This window comes from Hetaerina americana, unplaced genomic scaffold (genome assembly GCF_022747635.1).
Source record: "Hetaerina americana unplaced genomic scaffold, ioHetAmer1.1.p SCAF_37, whole genome shotgun sequence".
Taxonomy (NCBI): Eukaryota; Metazoa; Arthropoda; class Insecta; order Odonata; family Calopterygidae; genus Hetaerina; species Hetaerina americana.
In genome coordinates this window covers 3,306,398-3,333,088 of record NW_027286952.1, presented here as the reverse complement: position 1 = coordinate 3,333,088, position 26,691 = coordinate 3,306,398, and the positions used below count along the sequence as shown (strand labels likewise).

The window sequence follows — 26,691 nt, the reverse complement described above, 5'->3', positions numbered from 1 at the left end:
CACATGTTATATCAATATATATGTGTGTATATATGCACACACGTTGGATTGCCTAATAATCTATATATATATATATATATATATATATATATATATATATATATATATATATATATATATATATATATATATATATATATATATACTCATATATACAGAAACAGATATAAGGAAAAGGGATAGGAACACATATAAAGGACGAACACAATAATGGTGGGGAAGGCGGAATCAAACGGATCACAAGAGTAAAAATATTTCCTTGACCGGGACTCGAACCTCGGATCTTTCCACTTGCCGGGCGGATGCTCTTAACCACTTGAGCTATCGAGGAAACGTAAGGGTAAATTACGTTTCCTCGATAGCTCAAGTGGTTAAGAGCATCCGCCCGGCAAGTGGAAAGATCCGAGGTTCGAGTCCCGGTCAAGGAAATATTTTTACTCTTGTGATCCGTTTGATTCCGCCTTCCCCACCATTATTGTGTTCGTCCTTTATATGTGTTCCTATCCCTTTTCCTTATATCTGTTTCTGTATATATGAGTATTTATTCGCCGTTTGGCGGGATTTCGTGTTTGAATGTGTATATATAGTATATATATATATATACACACATTATATATATATATATATATATATATATATATATATATATATATATATATATATATATATATATATATATATATATATATATATATTTTTATATATATATTTATATATATATATGTATATATATAAATATATATATATATAGATGATTTCGTCGACGTAACACGGAAGTGTTGAAAAATAAATTGGACAGCAACAAACAATATATATATATATACAATGTATGTATACATTGTACAAACACGAAATCCCACCAAACGGCGAACAAATACTCATTTATATAGAAACATATATAAGGAAAATGGATAGGAACACACATAAAGGAAGAACACAGGAGAGGTGGGGAAGGCGGAAACAAGCAGATCACGACAGTAAAAATATTTCCTAGACCGGTATTTGAACTCCGGATCTTTCCACATGCCGGGCGGAGGCTCTTAACCACTTTAGCTATCCAGGAAACGTAATTCAACCCGAGATCTGCGATGCTTTATGCAATCAAGTGCCCCAATTCTTTGGCCAAGAGATGGCGTTAGGAAGCTGTTTCACCCACCAAAGGAGAAATAGAAAACACACAAGGAGAAAGGATATTAGTAGAGCAATCATATAACATCATAAACGATAGGAACAGTGCGTTTAGTGGCACGCATAGCCAGAAGAAGAGACGAGCCACATTGGCCTAATACACATTCAAACACGAAATCACGCCAAACGGCGAACAAATACTCATTTATATAAAATCACTTAGTTGCATAAATCATCATAGATCTCAGTGTAAATTACGTTTCCTGGATAGCTCAAGTGTTTAAGAGCCTCCGCCCGACATGTGGAAAGATCCGCATTTCAAAGCCGGAAATAGGAAATATTTTTACTCATTTGATCTGCTTGATTCCGCCTTCTCCACCTCTCCTGTGTTCGTCCTTTGCGTGTATTCCTATCCATTTTCCTTATATATTTTTCTATATAAATGAGTATATATATATACTAGTATATATATATTTTTTTTTTTAAGGTAATCTACCGTTTAAGGTAGGTTTTTGGATGGACACAACTACCAAACAAATATATTTTATTACTCCTAACAAAACACAAAATCCATCATCCTACTCTATATCAGGTCACTCTTCATCTCTGAGTACTTTCTTCCTCCCTTCATCCCGTCCAACATCCCTATTCTGTTCCTTCCCTTTCCTCTTTTGCCCAACATTCTACCCTCTATCACAGTCTTCAACATCCCACTGCCGGTCAATACCCCCTTCATCCACTTTTCCTGCCTCCACAGGATTTCTCCCAACAAACCCCTCTCTTCACCCACCATACCAAGTACTTCCTCATTTGTTTTCTTCTCTGTCCATTTCACCTTCTCCATTCTTCTCCACACCCACATTTCAAAAGCCTCCAATCTACGTCTATCCTCCTGCTTCAATGACCACGTTTCCGCACCGTACATAGCTACACTCCATATCAAAGTTTATACGGGTCTTTTCTTAACATCCTTACTCAGAGTCCCCGTCATCAACTCCCTCCTCCTTGTGAAAGCCTCTTTGCCTAGCGCAATTCTTCTCCTTACGTCCCTACTACTTTGACCGTGTTGGTCCAAAACACTACCGAGATACTTAAACTGCTCTACCTGCTCTAGTTTTTGCCCTCATATTTTAATGTTAAGCTTGGACTTTTTCTTCCTAGAAAATCGCATAACCTTTGTTTTATTAATATTGATTCTCATCCCATACCTGTCGCACTGAATTTCCAATTCACTCAGCAATGCTTGCAGACCCTTGGCTGACTGACAAACTAAGGCTTGGTCATCAGCAAACCTAACTGATTTTCCGAATTCCCCGCCCACTTTCATTCCTACCTCGAGTTCTTCCCATGCCTCTTTAATCATTTCCTCTGCATACAGGTTGAACAGCAACGGTGATAATGGGCAACCCTGCCTTACACCCCTTCCTAACACCGCCCATCCTGACTCCCCGTTTCCCACCCGCACCTGAGCAGTCTGAGACATGTACAGGTTGCGGATTAGCCTCCTTTCCCTCCAATCTATTCCTATTTTCTGCAATATACTCATTAGTTTTTCCCAATTCACCCTATCAAACGCTTTTTCGAAATCTACGAAACAGGCAAATACCTCCTGGTTGTGTTCTATATTCCTCTCGATTAATAATCTCATTACTGCAATGGCATCACGCGTACCTCTCCCCTTCCTAAACCCAAACTGATCATCCCCTAAGTAATCATTTGCCCTACTCTCTATCCTTTTGTTTATGATCCTGAGAACAACTTTAGCTGCGTGGGATATCAAACTAATTGTCCTATAGTCCTCACATGACGTGGCCTTTACCTTTTTCGGAATAGGAACTAAAACTGATCTCACAAAGTCTTCCGGCCAGATTCCCTCCTCATAAATACTACGGATCAGCCCATATAGCCTCTTCCTCCCACATTTTCATAAGCATTTTAAAAGTTCCACGGGAATGTTATCTACCCCCACGGCCTTATTTAGTTTCATCTCCCTTAATGCCCTTTCTATCTCATGATCTAGTATGCCTGGACCTAAGCTGTCCTCCTCTACGTCATTTTCTTTTTCAATGTCTAACTTTGTTGGTCTGAGTTCTTTACCATACAGTTCTTCTATATACTCCTTCCATCTCTCTTGGATCTTTCCTGCGTCAACTATTACCTTACCCGCCTTATCTCTAACTGTTAGCATAGCTCTTCCTTTCTTACTTCCCGATAACGATTTAACTTTGCTGTACAGCGCACCGATTTCACCCTTCCTCTGCAGACTTTCCATATCCTCGCACTGCGTCTTCCACCATGCTTCTTTTGCTTTATTTGTTGCCCGCCTCAATTTATTGTTCAATTCTTTGTACTTCATTTTGCCTAATTCTGTATTCATATTCTTCCATTTTCTCCGCTCATCCATCTTTGTAATCATCTCATCCGTGATCCATGGTTTCCTAGTCCTTTTAGCGTTAACGGTTCCAATAGTGTCTTTTGCGGCTTTAGACAACCCCTTCTTGATCATTTCCCATTTTTCTTCGATAGTACTAAGCCCTTTACCATCCTCCATGATTTTCTCGACCGCCTGTTTGTATTCCTTCCTTTTTAACCCATTTAACGCTTCTACATTCCATTTTCTAACTCGCCGCCCCTGCCTTATCTTTTTGAAACGTACGCTACATTTCATAACAACTAAATTGTGGTCTGAGTCCGCATCCGCTCCCGGAAAGCTGTGGGAATTTATCACACTATTCCTAAACCTGTGTCTAACCAGGATATAATCTAGCTGATATCTTCCTGAGTCACCTGGCATTTTCCATGTATACCTGCGTCTTTTGTGGTGTCTAAACCAAGTGTTGGTGATGACTAACCCCTGTCTCCTGCAGAACTCAACTGCTTTCTCCCCGCGGTCATTCCTCGTGCCTAAACCGTAGTCCCCCACCTCTTCACCATCTCTTCCTTCGCCTACCGTCGCATTCCAATCCCCCATCGCTATCAAATGTTTCCCTGCAGGAACACACGCGATCATGTCCTCTAACTGATCGTATATCTTATCGACCTCTTCTTCCTTATGGTTGCTCGGTGGCATGTATACCTGAATAATAACTAAGTTCGTCGGTTCTGATATATATATATATATATATATATATATATATATATATATATATATATATATATATACAGGTTAGGTGCTGATGCCTACTCCCTGAAAGAGGTTCAGGTCTCGTTCTAATCAAACTTATTTCATATTTAAGTCAATTTTTTTTCCATAATCCTAACCGGAAAATATGTCTGTCAATTTTTTATTTCCTATCGCATTCCCTCCTGACATTGTCTTCTCAAAATTCGCTTTCATATTACTTCAACTATTTACTCTTCTGAGGAAGACATGGCTGTCAAAACGTCAAGAAATGTGTTTCTTTATTGGAGTTCTACATGTAATGTTAGCCTCTTTTTATTGCATAAAGATGCATGCGTGTATGTATTCATCCACATACATACCATATATAAAATAAGCTAATATATTATATATGTATATATATAAGATATATATATATAATATGAAAACATATAGATTATATATGTATACAAATAGATTATTTCTATATAGTATATATATATATAGTATACTCGTATTAGCTTATATATATACACGTACATGCTCACACACTGGCGAGGGAGGATGGGACCAATCGAGGGAGGAGGAGGCATATGCCGAAGGGGATGGGGATGAAGGGAGAAAGGATGCGGGGCGTAGGGAAAATGTTCCCTCGGTCGTAAAGGAGGTATGGGGGGGGACGGGCGTCGTCGAAGAAGAAATTTCGAAAATGAAATCATCCCGTGTGGGGGAGGCGTGGGCGGGTGGGAGGGAGAGTGGGTGGGTGGGGAAGGGTAAGGAGATGACTGCTCGTTTTTTTCCGTGCCTGGGGACGAAGAGTAGGGGGGTGTTGAGGGGAGAGCCGGGAATCGAGGGTGAAGAGTTGGAGGAGTAAAAGAGGTGGCTCCTGAGGGAAAGGAAGATGGCGAGGTGATTGGGGAGGGGATGAAAAAGAGGGCGGAGGATAGCGGGGGTTGTAGGTGGCTGGTGGGAGAGGAAGGCTTTTTGAGTGGTATTACGGATACCCTCGGTTAGGGGGCCGATCTCCCTCCCTCCCCCCTCTCTCGCCCGCCCGCGTGTTCCGGGGTCTTAATGAAATCACTGCGGGGGAGGGAGAAGATGAGACGGCGGCCGTGGTGAGGACGGAGCAAGGGGAGCCAAGAGACCCGCCGCCCACCTTTTGTGTCGCCCGGGGTGGAGGGACTTCGTTTGGGCACCTTGGGTGGACCCGCCCCCCGATCCTCCTATCCGTTGCAATCCCTCGCCAAACCTCACATATTTCCGCAGAGCGTGTCTTTTTGCACCCTTGGCCGGGCCCGGCCCGCCTTCCCGGGCGAGGGTGAGAGCGGTTAAGCCTCGGCGGAGAGTGGGCGGGAAAAGCACTCAGCCGGGCGATATTGTTTCCACCCAGCGATCATCAAATCTTCCTCACGGGTTCGCTCTTCGATTGCTGCTACTGCTACCAGTCGTGGTAATCATCCACCGCGCCATGTCAGACGATTCCACTGCACTCAAAATGCAATGGAATGCCCAGGGCGGGTCGAATTCGTTCATACTTTGCTCCTTGGGAAATTTCGGGTGGTTAGACGTATTGCAGATGTAGTACTTGCCATCTTTTTATTACCGTGGAATAAATTGCATGCAGACATTTGTATTTGTAATTGTTACTCGAAATATACCTGCGGTAATCATGATGAATTATTTCATCCGCAAAAAAAAAGGATAGCAATTTTTCATAGCTGTATGCTCGTTCTCTTGAACGTTACTGTGTCTCTAATTGTCGATGCTTTAGCTTGAATGATAAATATTTAATAAAATGTCCTCTTAATCGCTAGAAAACGGGCCGAACCGTTTAACATATTATTTTTCTCCTCCGTCGATTATCACGCTTCACTTCACACTGTCTTCTACGGGTTTTCACCGCGCTACTAGCGCCTACCATGGGACGTTGGCAGCTTTCGGAACTAGTTACAGTGATAAGAAGACGTCGTTCCCACGGCGCTTCCCGTCGTCTTTTGATGCTACGCACAGCGGCTGACACGTTGGAGACGGAGCACCGTCGCTGCTCTTTACATTTCCACGGAACCCCGATGCGGAAGTCGACGTGGAAGTCCAGAGGAACCCGCGGCCTGGATTTTGGCGCGGGTTCGGTGCCACTGCACCGCGCGGGGAGTACGATCGCATCCCCCCCCCCTTTGGTTTGTACCATATGACTGAGCGCATTGTTCGCGTGATTCCGCATTTTGTGGATAGCGTGGACTGATTTATGATCGTGAAATTGATTAATTTCGCTTTTCTTTTTATTCTGCATACTTGATCCGTAAAATAACAAAGTACTTAGTTCGAATTTTGCGTGCCTAAATTTATGTTCCTTGCGTTCATTCGTTAACCCGATTAGTCGTGTCGAGATCCTCTTAACTGCACCGATCTCTTCCCAATTTACATTAATGTGTATTTTCACTAATTTATTACCAAATTTTAAAGTTAGAAAACATTTTTGTTTGAAATTCAATTAGGCTGGGATATTAAAACAACTGATAAAGGCATTGAGGGGAAAATAGATTTCACGAAACTATCACTCGGGTCAATATTTACAATTCCATCTACGAGGTCTGTAAATTAAGAATGAAATGGATTTTTTTTCAATTAAATAGAATTACAATTTTATATATTGTCACCCTCGAAATAACTTCCTTCTGAAGCCACACAGCGCTGTAGACGGTTCTTCCACTCCTCATAGCAGTGCTGAAACCCCGATACTACTGGAATAGCCTTCAGCTGGTCGGTGACGGCCGTTTGAACGTTTTCGACTGTCCCGAAATGAGTTCCCTTGAGGTGATTTTTCAACTTCGAGATGAGCAAAAAGTCACAAGGACTCACGTCGGGCGAATAAGGAGGCTGAGGAACCAAAGGAATGTTTTTACTGGCCAAAAAATATAGGTCCTTTAGCTCTTGCCAAAGGTTTTTTGGAACCATTTTTGCGCTGATTTTTCACATCCTCAATTCATCGGTCAAAATCTGTTGAACGGTGGTGTGAGTCAAATTCAACTCTTCCTCGATCGTTCTGACTGTCAGCCGACGATCTGAACGCACAAGATCCCGGATTATGTCGACATGTTCATCAGTTCTTGAAGATGAAGGTCTTTCGCTTCGTGGTTCATCTTCAATTTACTCTCTTCCTTCTGAAAATACCTCAAACAACCGAAAAACGTGAACTCTTGACAAAACACTATCTCCGTAGGCCTGCTGAAGTTTATCAAGAGTTTCCGTTACACTGTGCCCGAGTCTGAAGCAAAAAAAAACTGACAGCACACAGTTGCTCGAAATTGAAGTCACTCATTTTTAGAACACAAGAGAAAAAAATGTTTCACAATAAATATCGCTACGGGCAACCAAATGACTCGAGCGAGTTCAAACCCAAACTGAAGGCAGATCACATGCTCCCCCGCCGCCCCTCCAATCCCAGCGCCTCCAGTGTTGCCAGATCGAACACTTCGTTGCGAGTCCCATTACTTAATTTACTGACCTCATACAAGATTATAATTTGATGCGTGGTCGTATGGTCAACGTATAAAGTGTATTGTGACGAATAGAGAGTTAACCATTCGATATAAGTTTAATAGGAAGTTGTAGATTACCTTAAAACAAAAATATATATTTTCTCGCCACGGTTGTAAATGCTTGGAATGGTGGGACTATATTAGTTTAGGGAGAAGTCTATTCTATAAGAGTTATTCAAAGGAAAATCTACAATATATGGAAAGGGAAGTCTGAGCTTCTTATTAAAAGAACTATCTGTTATCACACATTTCTGAAGAGGAAGAGAATTTCATTATGTAACATTTCTTGCATGTTCATGCAGTCAGGACTGAAAAGTCAATGTTTTTTCACTTTTCGCTACATCATTTCTAACTGTAGACATGTTAGCAAAGCGTGGAGGACGGCTACGTAACACAATGTGTGCAAATCATAGTGAGTGGCGCTGTTTTACGCTGGTGAAGTTTAATGTTAACATCCACTTCATTGAAATTGCGAGAGAAGAGACGAAAAAGCAATGCCAGTCTTCCAGGAGTTGTGTAGAAGTATTTATTTTCCAACATGCCCTGCCAAATAACATTGAGAGATACAAAATTTTCTCCAAGTGAAATGTTATAAATATTGGTAGACGGCAAGTTTTCTGCTTAAGTATGGTGCTAACATAAAAAACTTTCAAAATTTAGTTGGCAAAGGCATATCTTACTGCTGCTTAGCTTTTAAGACAAGATAACCACTGTTTTAAAACGATACGGAGTCGGTCCCAGAAGTACCAGGCCAGACATAGAGATGGCGGTAGTTGTTTGAAAAATATCACAGCATTAGAAATTATGCTACCTATAAAGCACATGTTTCAAGTTTTAAGATTCTACGTTGATTAGTATTTGTTTGGCAGCCATCAATAGTGACGTCTTCAGTGAATTTTTGAAAATAGAGAAAATTGGTCATCGTTATGTGATACAAAAAGCAAGGGTCGCGGTAGTCCAGGTGGTGGAGCGTTGGGCTACTGAACGGAGGGTCCCGGGTCCGATTCCTGGGCAAGGCACTCTGGAAACCTGCAGCTCCACCCAGGCCATGTGATTCTTCGGGTACCAGACTTTACTGGGAAACCATAACCGGCCCAGGGAAAGGAACTACCCTGCCCCCCCTACCCTGATGTGTGAATTTTCACACGCCGTATAGGGCTTAGTACTGGGTGAAATCTACCATCACCTACCAAACCGACCTTGGGATTGATTACTGTGTTTATGTTTTTATGTTTAAAAATGTTATCACCAAAAGAGATAGAAGCGGAGTTGGATGAAGTTAATGGCATCTCTGCTCCTGTGTTTTCCTCCGTTTACAATTAGTTAAATGATGAGCTTGTATTTCGGGACGTCCAATGGAAGTGACTTCCTTCAAAACGATTGTCAAAACCACGATAGGGATTTAAGTCATCGACAAATCAAAGTTGGTGGTATAATAGGGTCCACGGGTACCCAAGGTACTGTGTTTCCAAATTTGCACGAAAATTTGGTAATGAAAAAATTTTGGTAAGGAGGGTGCAGCATTTGCTTCCGGTGGATAATAAACGAAATTGCTCGTAGGATATTTGATAAGGATTTTCTATGCTGAATATCCTAATCTTCCTTAAATAATGACTCGAGAAAATAGTTTGAAGCCGTAGAGCTTTTCTAGCACCTAAATCACGGGATGGGACCAATTTACTCAAGTTGTGACATGTGATTTGGCATTATTATTTGGGTGTTCTCTATCTAAGGAGTAGTATATATTGAATTTTCAATCCACAGGTTTTACATTGTAGTTTTACTGTATTGAGCTCATAATCACTTATTTTTTCCTCCGTTTTTACGTAAAGGTTTTGTGTATGCATAGTACAAACTTTACATAATCTTTCGGCGTGACTTCAAATCTAATTTCGTTTATCATTGTCCTCTATCCTCAGATTTTCGCTAGCATAGAGCTCAAGAGATCTCCGAGAGCAACACATCGCCCTGTTTACACATTACCCCCTTAGCTTAGCATGTAAGTCTGCACAAGATCTGCGTCCAAGTAGTTTGATAGGAAACAGTCTCCCGGGGCATAATCCTTCGCTACAAATGAGTTTGCGTACGTCTTGAGAAGAGCTATGAATGCATCAGCATTTGTAATTCCTAAAAGGCAATATTATTAAGGGTGCATAAATTTCGGGAACAATCTGCAATGTATCCGTGCAAATTTCCCGTATACTTTACGTCATGAATCCTTAATGCCGTCAGGAGTCCCTTTCCCTAATGCAAAACTACTCGAAACAAGTCACGTATTTGGGCTAATTGAAAATCCCCGTCTCATCCTCCCTCTCCTCTCGCTTCTCCTCGAAAGGAAATCTTAAGGGTTTCTCACCGCCCCCTGAAACATTTCGCTGCTCTCTTCCAGCCGTCCCCTTAGGATATGCCCCCTTTCCCACCCACCTCCCCGTGGCCTTTGTGATGGTCCTTCTCCAAATGAAACATTAACAAGTCATTAAGGCTGGCTAATTAGCATCAAAAGAGAAGAGACAGGCTGACTCTAAGCCACTCACCGCTGCTCCCCCCCCCCCGCTGTTGTTGTTGTCCTGCTGGTCTCCCCCCTGCCTCACTTGAAAAAGAGACACCAGCTAACCACCCATTCCCTTTCCCAACGTCTTTCCTCACGCCCCCCCCCCTCTCGCCCCTGCCGAGTAATACCCCGGCTGCACCCTCCTGCTCCCTTATTTACGGCCTATTTATTCATCGGATGGCGGGGTTAACTTCCCATTCCAACAAAGGCAGGGTTAACGGCGGAGGGCCGGCCCCGTTTGTCTGTTTCCTTGGCGGACGTTTCCTCCCCCCCCCCCGCTCCCGTCCCTTCCTTGGGCCCCCTCCCACCCGACACACACGCACCCCCCTCGCCCCACCTTCCGCTAAGCTTGTGCGCTCTCGGCGCGTCTCTCTCTCCGCCCCCGTCGCCTTCGGGCTCTTCGCAGTTATTTACAAACCGATGCCGTGGACACAGTCGGCCGCTTTGGACGTTCCTCTCGATGAAAATGAGGAGGGGTACGTGCGACCAGTTTGAAAGGCGGCTTCCCAGCGTGGGGAGCGAGCCGCACTTGAAGCAATTCAATTCGCCGGGGAAGGAAATGAAGTTAGGTGTGTATCGCGTTGCCCATGTCTTTTGACGTCAACTCTATTTCTCACGAGTAGCAAAGTTCAGCCTTGACTGTTCGTAACTAGTTTTTAAGTTCTTGTTTCATCTCGTGTCAAAAATCATTAACATACAACTCTTAAAATCTGCCGAAATATTCGTTCAATTTTGCAGGAATTAATCTTGGCACACATACGGGTTCATTGACATCATCCAATAAATCAATTGTACTCATAGGCGGGAGATTTCATCATGGTCAGTGAGAAGATTTGAACCCAGGGCTGAAACTTTTAGATTCGGAAGTTTTAAGAGTCGAAGGAAGCAGCGGGGCTGAACGCATTTTTTCAAATGGGAGTGCCACGTGCCGTGAAGGAGGTCCTCTTTCGGATCTCTGTACCTTAGTTTTTGCATGTTTCTCTGTAATGATCTCGTTTTTGGCATCGCTCATTTCAATCCCTCATCCCCTTTCATGCTTGCCTAACAAAATTCTCCTGACAGCATAGCCTTTCAATTTATAAAGTAGCAGTGCTCACGTTTGCAGCAGTTTGTATGTCTTCCCACGCGTTCCTTGATTGCTTTTTTCAAAGAACTACATTTTAAGAGACGCACTAAAAAAGGCAGATTCTAATAACCGGATGGCTTTTCTCAATCGGAAACTTTGAGGTACATTTGGGTCAGCTAATTGATAGATCAAAAGCTAAAACACTGTTTAGCAGAGAAAAGATTACATTATCAAATTAGTATTGCATTTTTTGGTGTTTTCCGTGCAAGAACTCTACGCCTTGTTGGCGTTGCGTTTAACGCTTTGGTAAAAAGCTGATTAAATATTTACTACGCCGTTGAATTAGTATGGGCAGTGATTAATTATTCTACAATATAAGAATAAACCATGTCAATGGATTTTAAATAATTCGTAATGAACTATTTCATCCAAATGACAAATTAAACATCTTAATTATTTAAGTTATTTATTGAGATTCACAGGTGCCCATAAGGTTTAAAGATCGCAAAGTTGATTGATTACCTGCTAGGCGCATTAAAGATGTGAGATCCTAAGTCACCGGGGTGATCTTAGCAGTCGTATCGTGGAATCCGAAGTAGAATACCGCGAAGAGTGATGGCACAGGAAAATGTTGGAATAAAATATTGTGATCTCTGCAAAATTAATTTGTCAAATTAAAAAAATATATTTCAGATTATTTAATTATTATGACTAAGGGCAAAACGAGAGGGAATCGAGATATCAAAACTGAAAGTGTTAGGACTACCACAAATCTCATAAATACGCGAATCACAACGTTACATAGTTACATATAAGGGTTGCATAAAAATACCGGGAAATGTTTCGGGAAAAATAGCCATATTTCAGATATTGCTACAATCCTTCAAAATTCTTCAATCAGTAAATCCCTTGAGCGTCGACACACATTTGCCAGAGCGGTTTCTCCTAGACTCGAAGCCACCCTGGTCGGTGTACTCCGGAAGATCCTTAAGGGTCCGCGTGCAAGCTTCTTTGACGGCTGTTGGGGTCAAATCATGGTGGTGTCCATTGAGGGAGGATTTCTCTTTCATAGGGAATTGGAAATATTCTGCCGGTGACAAGTCGGGAGTGTAAGGGAGTTGGAGAACCATAGCAATGCCGTTTTTCGTCAGTCAGTTACCATGGAGCAGGTGTGGCTAGTTGTCTTCGGGACGAGTTTAGCGCATATCTTTCGCATTGACAAATATTCAGTGATAATGGTGTGCACTATCATCTTATCAATACCAATATAAGATCTTTGATCATGCGCACACTCAATCGACTGCCTGAATTAAGCACTTCACGCACACGCTATGCGTTGTCGTCGGTTCTTGACGCCGACGGCCGTCCAGCGCGGGGCTCGTCCTCCACACCCTCTGGGCCATCTTTGAAGAGCTTCTACCGCTTTAAAATCGCAGTTGGTGACATGTTCACATCCTTGAACATTTGGCAAATCATTCCCAATTTTTCCATACCCGGGACGTATGTGGAAGAACAAAGTATTTTCTTTTCCAGTGTGAATCACTTTCACAAAGCCTCCAACCATCTCAGTCTACCTACCCGATTTCCTCAGTCCAACAGAAAATTTGATGGCGCACCGCTGTTTAATCGTTCGCTGCATTTTGCGCTTGCACCGAGTCACTCGACAGGGGTAAACTAGCATCACAATCTAGCCTGAACGAATACTCGCAGGCGATTGGCACTTCGCGCATGTTGAAGGTCAAAAGATTCCCAACAATCAAATCTGTGCGTTGCGAGGACGATGCAAGGTTGAAATGAAAAATTGTTTCCTTAGTTTTTTTAGAAATGTTGTACATGGGTTTGCGAGACGACAATAACATGAAAATATATCATAATAGCCGTATTTACCAATGAAATTAATGCATTTCCCATAGCAAATTTCATGATCACGAGAGCAGAACACAACCTGTACATTATTCGATAAATTTGAAAAGGAGTTGATGCATAAAACTATCGCATGTTAATATCGTAATGAACCCTCGTTGTTTATGATCTTTCGGCTCTTGTAGCACATGTCCCAGTGGTTTGATTGCATGGGAGAGGGATGTTGATATCTGATGGCAAATTTCCTTTCGCCCGCAGGCCTCTCCCTCGGTTGCGGCCTCGTGGTGTTCGCCTCCGTCCTCAGCGACGCCTACATGGAGCGCCCCAGGGTCAGCGGCGAGAGCGGGGGCGTCGCATACCAGTACGGATGGTCCTTCTTCGCGGCCGCATCGGCGTTCATCGCCGCACAGCTGGCCGCCCTCCTCTCGGTCACCGCCTACGTCCGCCGCTTCCCCACGCCGGAGGCCCTTCTCCTCAAGGTCATCCCCGGGGGCGTGGAGGCCGCGGGGCTGACCGCTGAGGGCGGCGGAGGCCCCGCCGAGGGGGGGGACCGCCGCAAGTGGCGCTGGCGGCGCCGGGCTCCCGCAACCCTCGCCGGCGAACCACTCTTCTCCCGCCGCCCGCCGCAGTACATCCTTCGGCGCGGCCGGCGCCTCGTGGACATGGTCGGCGCCTACGAGGACGTGTCCACCACCACGGCCACGGCGGCCTCACAGCCCGGCTCCGTCGTCGGCGTGTCCGGCACCCGCGTGGGGGAAGTGTCCGTGCCGGGGGCGGAGGCTTCGGAGTCGGCGCAGGGAGGCCCGGGAGGAGCGGAGGTCGGCGGGGCGGGGACGGAGCCGCCCCCAGGTGGGACCCTGCCTTCAAAGGCGCGGCCTTGCAGCGTCCCCACGCCCCCGGACGTGTGCCACTCGGGAGCGGCGGTGGGAGGCGGGGCTTCGGAGCAGGTGGTGGTGGTGGTTGGGGGCGTGGGGGCGGGCGCCGCCTCGCTGGGTGCCAAGGAACCGGGTGTGGGGGGCAGCAGCACCCTGCTCTACCCGCACCACAGGCACCGCGCGCACCCCGCGCACCCCTCCCACCACTCGCATGCCACCCTGCCGCTGCACCACTCGCACCACCACTCGCACCACCTGCAGGCGGGAGGCCCTCCGCCGCCCCCTCCCCGCGGCTCCTCCTCCTCCACCGCCTCCTCCTCGGCTTCCTCCTCCACCTGCTCCTCCACGGCGGTGCACCGGACGCCGGCGCCCGCCTCGTCCTTCGCGGAGCTTCGGGTGACGCGGGGCGGGCTGGCGCCCAACCGGGCGGGCCGGGGGCGCGGCGGGGACGGGGGGCCGGTTCAGGGCCCGGGCGCCCCCGGTGGCAAGCGGAAGAGTGTCACCATCGGCACGTTCACCACGATGGAGACGGTCGAGTGCTCCCCCGGGGGCGGATCGACCCCCGGTCCCCCCGGGGTCCACCACTTCTCCAGCGCCGTATGACAGCACGTCGGGACGCGGCTCTAAGAGTTGGGCGGGAAGGACAGACGTCTGAATGCCTCCCTTTTTCTCTCGAATCAAGCTCCAACTCCCGATCGCAATGGTCGCCTGTCCGCAACGCGTCCTAATATTGTGATTGTCTCTAGAGACAAAAAATAATTACTGTTTTTTAAATCCAGGGAATTCTATAACCCTGAGTCGAGTACTTGTGTGCGTTTTGCAGGGTGACATGAAAGTTTGTCGAGTGCATTTGTTTGTTTGGGGGAATATTCATAGGTGGGATTTTTTTCTTTTTTAACGTCGGAATCCCTGAAAGAATTGTAAAATGAGTTTGAATGAGAAGACTAGCATTCAAACAATTGGACGACTGGTGAGCGTGTCGCCGTTCGATATTCTAAATGATGTTAGAAAAAAGAAAATGGTTTCCTTAATTGCTGTGAAAGTAATATTTGTCCGAAGATTTTGTAAATGTTAATGTACATAAAACAGGGGTCACTTTTGAAGACTCAGCCCTCACCTCTGCTGAGGATGTTGGGTGTCCTTAGGTAAACGAATTATTTCGGCGAGGCAGGAACAACCAGTCCCCTCTCTCTCACATGGAAATTAATGTCGCTATTTCTTGCACAAGAAAGTGTTCCCAAGATAACGCGGAAGGGGAAAGTTTTAATGGAAAGGGAATGTCAGATTGTAAAAAATGACGCGTGACGACGATGAATTTTGATTGGCTCTGTCTGTATCTCTTGTGTAAAAACGAGTATGAGAAGGAGGAGGGGGGGGGACAAGTAATTTGGCTGTTATTAATAAGAATTGGGAAATATTTGAACAGAGTGAAATTTCAACATTCTTCTCTATCTGTTATTTCGATGTCTCTTACAATGCCCGTCGTTGAATTGACGCATTAACACACACACACACACACACACACACACACATATAATATATACCTATGTAAAATAAAAAATATATGCATATATTTATGAAAAATAAAAACGGCAATTTTACGTACGTGCGAGTGTGACCAATGTCGTTCTGCGGGAGTCTAATGAAAGCCTTGTGTCACAAAGTGTGTGACGTTGACGTCTGGATGACGATGGGAAATATAGTGAAACTTTGTGACGTCAACTCCAGAGAGTCTCAGTGAAAGGGGTCGCACACACTAATGAACGAACGGCTGACTGAAATGAGGGTCATGATTCAACACTGCCTCATACCCTGTGAGATGGATAAATAGATTTCTTTATAACTGCTGTGGGTATATATATATATATATATATATATATATATATATATATATACTTAAATATATATTGTTTTGTTATTCAGTCTAATGACTTTGATCGTTGTTCCAGTTTATACCGATGCGCCCAGGATGTTCTGTTGTAATGAAGCATCGTTTGACCACAAATGGAGGGACCTTTCACCGCGATCCTCCGAGACATGATTTGAATTCAAAGTGAACACTATTAATGATTTAAATCAGGACAAATTTTCCTCTCTCAAGTTGTTAAATAACATCAAATCTAATGATATGTGATCCAATATAAAAATGCCCATTGATAACTTGGGGTACTCTCATTAAAACAATTCATGAATGGATTTTCTCTGTATGGTCAAATGAAGAAGAAAATATCACTGAGAACAATGAGTAATCGCCATCCTACATTTCAAGGTGTCAGAATGTTTGTTTTTATACGGTTGTTTATAGTGAGGTTGTTTTTTATCTGCTAAGAGCGCAAGAAAAACTTTTGATGTGAGACATTTTTTTATTTAAACTTTTGATGTATTAAATAAATGAAAAACCCCAATAGCAGTTAACAGTTTACCTTTCTAAACAAAGTACAAATAATATTAGTTGGCTAACGCCACAAGTCAAGGATGGGGTAAAAGGTAACAAGGAATGGGATAAGAACGTATCGGCCACAAAGCCCTCTTCAGTACCCTGAAGGGGGCTACTTTGTGGCCGATATACGCGCATTCCTATTCACCTTTTCCTATCCCTTCCCTTTTTTACCCTTTAACCCATCCTTGAATTGTGGCGTTAGCCAATTAATCTCATTTGTACTTTGATTTGAAAGGTAAACTGTTTACGGCTATTGGAGTTTTTCATTTATTTAATATACTAGCCTTAAGAGCTCAATTCTATCAATAAACTTATGATGGTTTTCGAAGAAGAAATTGATCCAGCAATCCAGCCCCTCCTAGAAGAATTGATATGTTTTCTGTAAATCATTCCTGAAATTGTGTTCCGTCTTGAAATTAATCCTGGATTCGATTGTGGAAATTCAATATGACGGATTGTTTTCTCATGCATTATGCTCATATACCACATATCAAAATGAAAAATGGTGTGACGTAAAGGGCGGTAAAAATTGAATAACCTACTTGTTTGAGGATACTTCGCATTTATAAGATTAAACTGTTGACAATGCGATATGAATTCGGAAGGTAGCAAGTGAGAGAGTAAAAAGGGGCGTTGAGACCTCGTTTCACTCGGGATGCTCGTTTAAAGAATCGAAGAAAAAGGGAGTGTTATATTTGTTGTAAAGATGGATGAAAGAATTTATGGAAATTTGTGTTTTCTTTACGTAATTGAGTTCATTTTCCTGTGGCATGTTGAAAAAATCTAACTGGTTACTCAATAAAATGAATTTATAATAAAATGGCTGTTTTTGTAATTTTAATCCAAATTTAGATCTTCAGTGTTAAAAATATTACCTGAATGTACTCTATGTCGTCGAACCGCTTTCCTTTGAGCCCCATTTCCAATTTTGGGGACATCCAAAGGTCCCAGGGAACTATTTCGAGACTATACGGAGGCTGGTGAAGCTATGCAATCGAATGCAGGTCGAATATTTTCGGGCACTCCTCGTAAATAAAATTTATAGGAAACTACAATTGAAAGGACAATATTAAGTAATTCCTTCATTCCCTTTAGGTTTTATATGTCTCAATGAGCAGTTTATGTCTTTATTTGATGATTAGTCCAGTCTCAGTTTTCTACAATAAAATCCAATTTTACAACGAATGATCACTCGGATTACGTTATTCTTGAGCTTCAGTGTAAGGAACCCTTATCGATTGCATTTGATTAAATCAATTGGATGTCATTTCATTGAAAATCTTTCCGAATAAAAGAGGGTGAGGGAATGTTATTAATGAATAACTGATCGCATCACTTTTCCACTCGGTTAAGTGCCTCGATCAGTCATTCATTATGTTCGACTTCCACCACATCACACCTGAAGCTACTCACTTTGTTTGTAATGCTATTATTTCCACGTTAGCATAAACTTTGTTGCCACCCTAAAAATCAGTAATAAGACCGTGGTAATCAACCCGATGGTTTGATGCGCTAGGGTAGATTCGCCTTATACTAAGCCCCATATGATGTACTCGCATGAAAATCACGCGCCCCGCGAGAGGGGAGCCAATTCCTTTCTGGGTGTCACCTGTGGTTTCCCAGGAAGAATCAGCACCCGAAAAATCACTCGGATTGGCTTTAAACTGTTTGCGCCCAGAGCTGTCACCGGGAATCAAACCCGAGTCTTCCCCTCAGTATCCTAGTGTTCTAACCACTGGCACTATCACGCACACAAATGAGTAATAATGTCATTTCAATTTGAAGGAATTTCACCCAAAGGTGCCCTTTTTACAGAGGTGCAATCGCTCTTTTTCATCATTCGGGTTTAATTAAAGTATCCCCAGCTCCAATGACGGCACTTTTCTATGAATGACATTTGTTCCTTTTGAAAGCGAGCGAAATTTTGATAAATGTGGTCCTTCGCGGAAATATGCGCTCCCTAATAACTCGAGTGAAAAATGAGGAAAGCTATTTGCGCTCTAGTCACATATTCCTGCTCTCGATTTAAAAGATAAACAGCGGAGAGCAAATACTCTGTGAATGGTAAGCGATCCTTTCCCCATCCCACTCGTCCACGCTTTAATTAACTACGAAGAACAACAAAATGTGGCAGTGTTTCCTCGGCCTCCATCTCTCTTCCCTCCCCTGCTCCCCCACCCGGCTCGTGGGGGAGCAGGGGGGAAACATCGGTCGAATGCCCCGCGTCGGCGGCTGCTGCTGCTGGCCCCCAATCCCCCGGAAAATGGAAACAAAAAGAACGCGGGCTCGCTCGCGCTAAACCCGGACTCCCCGATTCGATTTCTTTTATTATTCTTTCTTATCCACACATGTACTCTCAAACACACACTCTCACGAGGGCATAAGGACCTGCACTTTACCTCCTTAGGGCCTCTGATCAACTCGGCCCCTCAATCCTCCTCTCCCCCACTCTCTCTCGCCAAACTGTTCGCTCTTTGATTCTATCCCAGTAAACGACGCCCACGTACGCCATAACTCGTCCCGCGCAACCCTCCCTCCGTTCCCCCCTCCCCGACCCCCAACCCCACTCCCCCTCTCCTCACCTGTGTTGTATTTAGTTTAACCCTTAAAATCGCCGAAATTGAGAGAAAGGAGAGTTCCCTGGAATTTTATTTTCCTCTCTTTTGTAGTTTGCTGGAGAAGTCAAGGGCCCCTCGAGCGTTCGTGAGTTTGTCCTTTCCCAAGTTTGCGGCATTTCCTCTGCTGATTCCGTTGAGTTGAGGAGGGGGGGGGAATTCTCTCGGAGCCGTTGAGAGAGGAAAAAGAAACGGGAAGAATGAGAAACCCTTTCTTCCGATTCCAGCGTCTCTCTCTCTCTCTCTCTAGTGGTCCCCTTAACGTTGGGATTCTCGTCACCACTTCACGATAGAACATATATTTGATATTTGTACAGAATTCAGAGCCTGAAGTCGTTGCCTTTTAGCACCGGTTTGTCATGTAATTGTTCAACCAATCAAGTAGCATATTCAATAGTCACAAGGTAACGTTTTTATATAGAAAAATGATGCCCTCTTAGTTTACAATATTTGCTGTGATGCATTTCTTTAAAAATTCGCAATAATAAACATTTTTAATTAATTCATATCGGATGACTTTTTAATTACCAAGGTACATACTCGTAAATCGTCATTAGGGAATGTTTTGAATTGTGAGAGCCCCATTTGACACAATTACCCGCGGGGCACGAATGTGTAAGAATTGAGTACTAACAAAATTAATCTTCTGAGTGCATTAACTAAGTTAATACTACTGCGACAACCGAAAATGTTCAAGATCGCAAGTCTGCTGGATATTTTAGGATGATTACATGCGTCTTAAGTGGAAAAGGTTTATTTTTGTCCGTGTTTTAAGTAGGGAAATGTAGGACCCTAAAGTTTTCGAAAATATTTCCCACCAAATGAATTTAAACAAATAAAATTTATTTTCCTGCAAAATATTGTTTGCCTTAAAACTCCTGCACTACATTTCATTATATAATTCTCATATTTAACTTAGTCAAAAATACTTATGCCGATATTCACTGAAAGAACATTCATAGATAACAGCTAATCTACCGGTTAGCGAAACGTTTTGCCACATCGTTACACTACTAAGACCCAGCTAAAATGCCATTAGATATGTGATATGAATCCGTGTATTACGATAAGCTCTTATTTTTCCCACGTAATTTCTGCCTCCCTTCATCCCATTTCACATACCTATTCAATTCTCTATCTAGCTCATCCAAATTGTTCCCTACAACCACATTTCAATCCTCAATCGCTATGACACGTTTCCAATCGCATTATTTAACTCACCGTTTTAGTACTCACCATCCTTCTCCCAAGTTATGCACTAGCCACTAATCTACTCCATGTTGGCTCTCCACCACTCCGTTATGAATTTCTCTGTTACTATCACATCTTTTTCTCCATGTCACCTCATTCAAAATTAACGTACATGTAACTACTATTCCTTACCACATTACTTTCTAAATGTTGTTTACCTTCCACGTCCTTTATTTCTCCCTAACATTCTAAATCCATATTCTTTCAGGTGTTGTGTCCTCACATATCTTGTTTTCTACCCCTGCCAATTTAGTTGTCCATGGGTTTTTTATCAAAGAACAATTGCAGAAGATATACTCTCCCAATGGTGGCTACGACATCCTCTCCATTGGATTCAGTCTTGAAGTTCCCAGTATTAATATTAAGATTTGTTTATCATATTTCGTGGAATTGGTAATTGATGTTGTTTTCTGTTGCCTTCCTCAATACTAGACTTTAGCGTGACAATATTAATTTCATTGGCTAACAGGGTTGAATTAGATACCTTCGCAACCATCTCTCTGAGGAAAGGATGCTGTATGTACCATCTTCCGTCTGGCAATCACCCGTCGATCTACACGACAGAAGCGACCCTGCTGGGATCAATTATCATTAAGCCCGCCAGCAGAGCTCAAGGGGCCATTGGAACGTTCATATGGTTCTAACATCTCAGCGATGCAGTCATGGGAAAGGCTTCTGGTAACATTAATAACAAGACCAACAATGATTTTAAAGATTAATAAGTATGTAGTCGGGCTCTTTTTCTAAAAGCTTTCGAGGGCTCTTTAAAATTGGAAAGTGACGATTGAACGAAACTAAAAATGAAGGCTAACTGCTGTGAGGGAAAACATTTTGCTTGATTGAAACCACTAAGAAGATAAAACAAGTGGGTAATTTTATGGTACTGAGATAATGGGTAATTTGAGGAATCGGGGAAAATTTCACGGGAAATCTGTTATGACTTTTAGAAATATCTATTCCAACGAATAAAGTTTTCGGTCACATTAGAGAAATTGGAAATAGAGGCATAAAAAAATAATTCAATTTCCATTGCCATTAGTAAGAATGAGAACTGGCGTAAATAATGTTATTCACAGTTCCAAAACGGAAGTCGCAAAAATATTGCAATGGATGAATAATGTAAATAATGACAGATTATAAGAGAAACAACCAAGAAGTCTATAAAATAAATAAGATTTATTTTCGTTCAATTGATATGTAATAAGTCACGTATTAAAAGAATAATAATGACACCCGTCAGTCGAACAATTGCTTTGATAAGATGGGCGTGCACTGGAATCGCGATGATACCCTTCCTCCTTAATCATTATCATCCCTTTCCCTTTGATTATTGTGGATGTAATTTAACTCCAACCAAGCATTCTTTTGGATTTTAAATTACTGGATCAAACAATCTCAACAGTTTTGAGAGATATTCGAGGCCGCCGATACTTAGTGGAAATCCATTTGTTAAGCACGAGGGAAGAATCGAAAAAACTGCGTCTCCACTGGAGAGAATTTATTATTGTCGACTAGTTTCGCTGCAGAATCATCAGGTGATGTTCCAGGGCAGCGAAACTAGAAAGAGAGTAAGAAATTCTTCCCAGTGTAAACGCAGAGTCTTTTTGATTCTTTCTTCGTACTTTAATAGCAACATGTTCGAAATTGATAGAGAGTACCTAAGATAACGGAAAGGGTGATCACGGCACTACCTCAAAGGATTCAATGAGAAATCAATCAATTAGCCTAATCCGTGGTGCTTGAGCGTAGTAAATTTTACGATAGACACTGGCGATTGATAAAATTGAAGATTTCGCGAGGAATAGTGGAGAGAGCGGTTAAAATTGGACCAAGAAGAGCGTCAACCGCTCAATTATAGCAAGAGCTTCTATACCCAGTATAACCCCGAAGGCAGGGAAGACTTCCCCCGCGGCCTTCGTACTCCTCACACTCGGCCGAGATAACGGAAACCTTAGCCCTCTGAGGCGAGGCCATGCGACCTTCGCGCCCGTGGGGGCGTATGGGAAGGGGGGGGGCAAGGGTGCAAGGGGGTGGAGAAGGGAAAGTCGAAAACTTGGCCTCGGGGTCTGTGAGTCTTGCGGGCGGAGTGTGGCATTCCTTGCGGGTCCGAGGAGGAGGCGGTGGCCGGCGGGAGGCTGCTGCGGTCGCCTTGGAATCCTCGCGTTGTTTCCCTTCCCGACCACCCCTGCGGCGCCCGGACACCCCGAAAGGGAGGAGGCGGAGTGGGGAAGGATGACCGAGGAGGAGGCGATGTCATCAGAACGCGCGCTGCCGTTGCATGCGGGGCGATTAATGAAGGCGCCGGGTGAGTGGACAATTTGTTCTTCCTATTAGTCCGGTTTCTTGTTAAGGGTCGGCTGCCCAAGCAGCCCCAGCGGTCAGAGGGTCGCAGTTCTTCAGAGGAACTCAAAACGACCTTAGAAGACCTCTTCCCTGAAGTTTCCAAAGGCATCATTCGAGTCGGGAATCGTCCTAGTTTCCCTCATCCTCAGGGGATTGAGAGAGATAAAAATTCACGCAACTTCAGTTTTGTGGCGAACTCGGCCGAGAATCTCCGGAAGTTCCAAGGAAAGCTGCATCCCCCCCTACTCCCCCCTCTCAACCGCCCCTCCCCAAGCATTGCGCATCAATCCAGTAGCGTGAGGCCATTTTTGACAAGGGGGTGGGGAGAGAAGCAGACAACGAAATGCATTTTCGAATCATAAACCCAACGGGAATAGTTAACAATTTTTCGTTTGATTATTCGCAGTCACAATTTTGAACTTGAAATCGTCAAATTAACCTCCGTAGTATGCGATGCGGGTAATAAATGAGTTTTAATTAGTTTTCCTTTGGTATTAGTCCCGGTATTTCCATTTGAAATAAGGCAGTCAATCCCTGCGATTAAATTTAGGCATTCCATTGAAATTTAATAATTTAAATAAACTTTTACAAAAGTCTAAAGATAAAATAATTTTTCACACATTCCGGCTTCATTGTTTAAACGTCGTCATCAGATGCAGTAAAATAGAAAACTAAACTTCCTCTCTCTCTCTCTATATATATATATATATATATATATATATATATATATATATATATATATATATATATATATATATATATATAGGTTATGCGATTTTCTAGAAAGAAAAAGACTAAGCTTAACATTAGATTAGGAGGGCAAAAACTAGAGCAGGTAGAATAGTTTACGTATCTCGGAAGTGTTTTGGACCAACACGGTCAAAGTAGTAAGGACGTAAGGAGAAGAATTGCGCTAGGCAAAGAGGCTTTCACAAGGAGGAGGGAGTTGATGACAGGGACGTTGAGTAAGGATGTTAAGAAAAGACTCGTAAAAACTTTGATATGGAGCGTAGCTATGTACGGCGCGGAAATGTGGTCGTTGAAGCAGAAGGACAGACTGGAGGCTTTTGAAATGTGGGTTTGGAGAAGAATGGAGAAGGTGAAATGGACAGAGAAGAAAACAAACGAGGAAGTACTTGGTATAGTGGGCGAAGAGAGGGGTTTGTTGTGAGAAATCCTAAGGAGGCAGGAAAAGTGAATGAAGGGGGTATTTACCGGCAGTGGATGTTGAAGACTGTGGTAGAGGGGAGAATGTTGGGCAAACGAGGAAAGAGAAGGAACAGGATAGGGATGTTGGACGGGATTAAGGGAGTAAGAAAGTACTCAGAGATCAAGAGGGACCTGATGTAGAGTAGGATGTTGTGTTTTGCTAGGAGTCACAAAATATTTATTTAGGAGCTGCGTCCATCCAAAAACCTACCTTAACCGGTAGATTACCTAATAATAATAATTATATATATATATATATATATATATATATATATATATATATATATATATATGGGTCGCGGTATTCCAGGGGTTAGAGCGTTGGCTGGAGGGTCCCGGGTTCGATTCCCGGGCAAGGCACTCCGGGCACCTGCAGCTCCACCCAAGCTATGTGATTTTTCGGGTACCAGGTCTTCTTGGGAAACCATAACCGACACAGGGAAAGGAACTGGCCCCCCTACCCGTGTGAATGATGTGTGAATTTCACACGCTGTCGGACTTAGTACTGGGTAAACTCTGCCATCACCTACCACACCGACTTTCGGGTTGATTACTGTGTTTATGGTTATATATATATATATATATATATATATATATATATATATATATATGGATGAATTCATCGAAGTAACATGGAAGAGTTGAATAACAAACTTTGACAGCAACAAACAATATAAGAACACATAAAAAGATCACTCTCACGTTATTTCTTTATCATTTCGACGGAAGTCAACTCCGTCTTCATCGGAAGTCTTTTTATGTGTTCTTATATTTTTTGTGTCTGTCAAAGTTTGCTTTATATATATAAAAATATATATTCACACACACAGAGGGAGGGAGAGAGAGACTCGGTAATGTGGAAGGCGGGAGAAGAGAAAAAGGGAAGAAAGGATATGAAAGCTGGAGAGGAGGAACGTGGTTAGACAAGTAGATGGTCTCAGTTAAAATTATGGGGAAACGTGCAGGAAACAGACATTCATTGTTAAGAGTTATTTCAAGGTCACGGCTTCTCTTTGAAATTTCAAGCTGATCTTAAGAGTTAGTCTAACGTCGGTTATTTTGAAAACTGCAATGGTTTCATGCAAAAATTACTTTGTAGGCCATCGGATAAAATTTGTTAAGCAAAGTTATTTGTATCTGCGTGGTTATTTTTTTAAACCATTTACACTTTATTTTGCACTACTTTTGATATTTGTAACTGCTTGTCTTACATACACACCGTCACTGTTATTAAAATCAAGTTCGTAAATATTACTTTTCGTAAAGGGTGTCTCTCAAAGTAGAAAACTGTTCTAGGGAACAAAGTTCGGCTTTTGGGTATTTATTTTCCAAAACTTGGTAAGTAACATGGTCCAATCAATAAATAGAGCAACACTCTTTCATTAGGGCAATGTATGCAATTTCGAACGCTTTTTGAATCAGCTGGTATGGCATAGTCAGGATAGGTAGGCTCACGCGGTTTATAGAACACAAATACTCAATTAACCTTGAATATCTGGTCCGCCATTGGTTTATGCGACTTCGTCAAAGCTCTCAAAAGATTGAAGGATGAATAACTCTATTCTTCTATATAGATGTACATACGTAGATAGATACGAGGGCTGATATTTATATTTAAATCCTTAACAACACTAAGTGCTATCTGACGTTTCCATCTGAAAGTTTCACCGTTTTAACGCTAACGCTTTCTTCTGAACATTTTTTGGTTTGATCATAACTTGTGTTGTTCACGGTGACTCGAAAATTTTGTTTCGGCGATAAAATGGAGTCAACTCGAGAACAATTTCGCACGATGATTTTTACGACTTTCGTCGAGGATTATCAAGACAGGAGTTCATCGATCAACATACTTCCAATTTTGGCGATGAAGCCCCATCCTTTGCCGCTGTGAAACGCTAGTATAACGAATTCCATCATGGCCTCCGTTCGATCAGCGACGAAAGTCGTGAAGGTCGTAACGGGTGAGATATTTCCCAAAATTATATGTTAATCGAAGATAAAGCTGGGTACATAGTGTTGCATTTTTCTGCTCCACTATTATGATAAACGTTTGAAAAATTAGAGTTGGTTTCAACGGTGTGTGTATTATAAAATCTTATGTTGCAATTGAGACTGATGTGGAGAGTAGCGCTTTGTGAATCCGAAATCTGAGCTTTGAAGTAAAGGAATAAGCACCAAATTTGGAACTTATGAGAATCGTGAATGGAGAAGAGTTGAGGAAACAATGGTTAGTATGACTGACAATGAAATCATCGCCATGGTGAGAGAGACTAGATGGAGCTGCTATTTGAGATGCAAAGAAGGCAGTAAAAGAGGAAATAGTGAATATTGATCGATGGTGAGGTTTCAAAGGTCGTTAGGAAGGTAAATTTGGGGATTGAAATGAAGAAAGAAACAAGACTTTTCGAGGACACGAAGGGAGATGGAGGTTATTAGGAACCAAAGAAAGACAAAAAATGAGGAAGTGCAGATAAAATTTGATAGTAGAAAGGGGTAATCCAAAATCTACTTTTATCAAGTACATGACTTATTACACTAATGATGATTTTAAAGATCTAAGCGAAATTATTAATGGAATTTTCAGTTTTAAAAGAGGCACATATCAAGTAAGCTCCACCGAAACCCCCATGGTTATTACAAAATTTTAATTCATGCTTGACGTGATCACTATGTTCTTAAAATATAACCTACTCCTGTATTCTCCTGTTTTT

At 42.7% G+C, this 26,691-nt stretch overlaps 1 protein-coding gene across 1 annotated transcript in view; it reads left to right on the top strand.

Annotated features, from left to right (window-relative positions):
- Positions 1-16,179, top strand: part of LOC139691502 (voltage-dependent calcium channel gamma-8 subunit-like) — a 1,299,002-nt gene extending 1,282,823 nt beyond the window's left edge. Inside the window, exons 4-5 of the mRNA XM_071589353.1 lie at positions 13,506-14,383; positions 16,072-16,179. Of these exons, the coding sequence (XP_071445454.1) occupies positions 13,506-14,383; positions 16,072-16,179 (986 nt within the window). The remainder of the gene's footprint in view (positions 1-13,505; positions 14,384-16,071) is intronic.
- Positions 16,180-26,691: the final 10,512 nt, after the last annotated feature.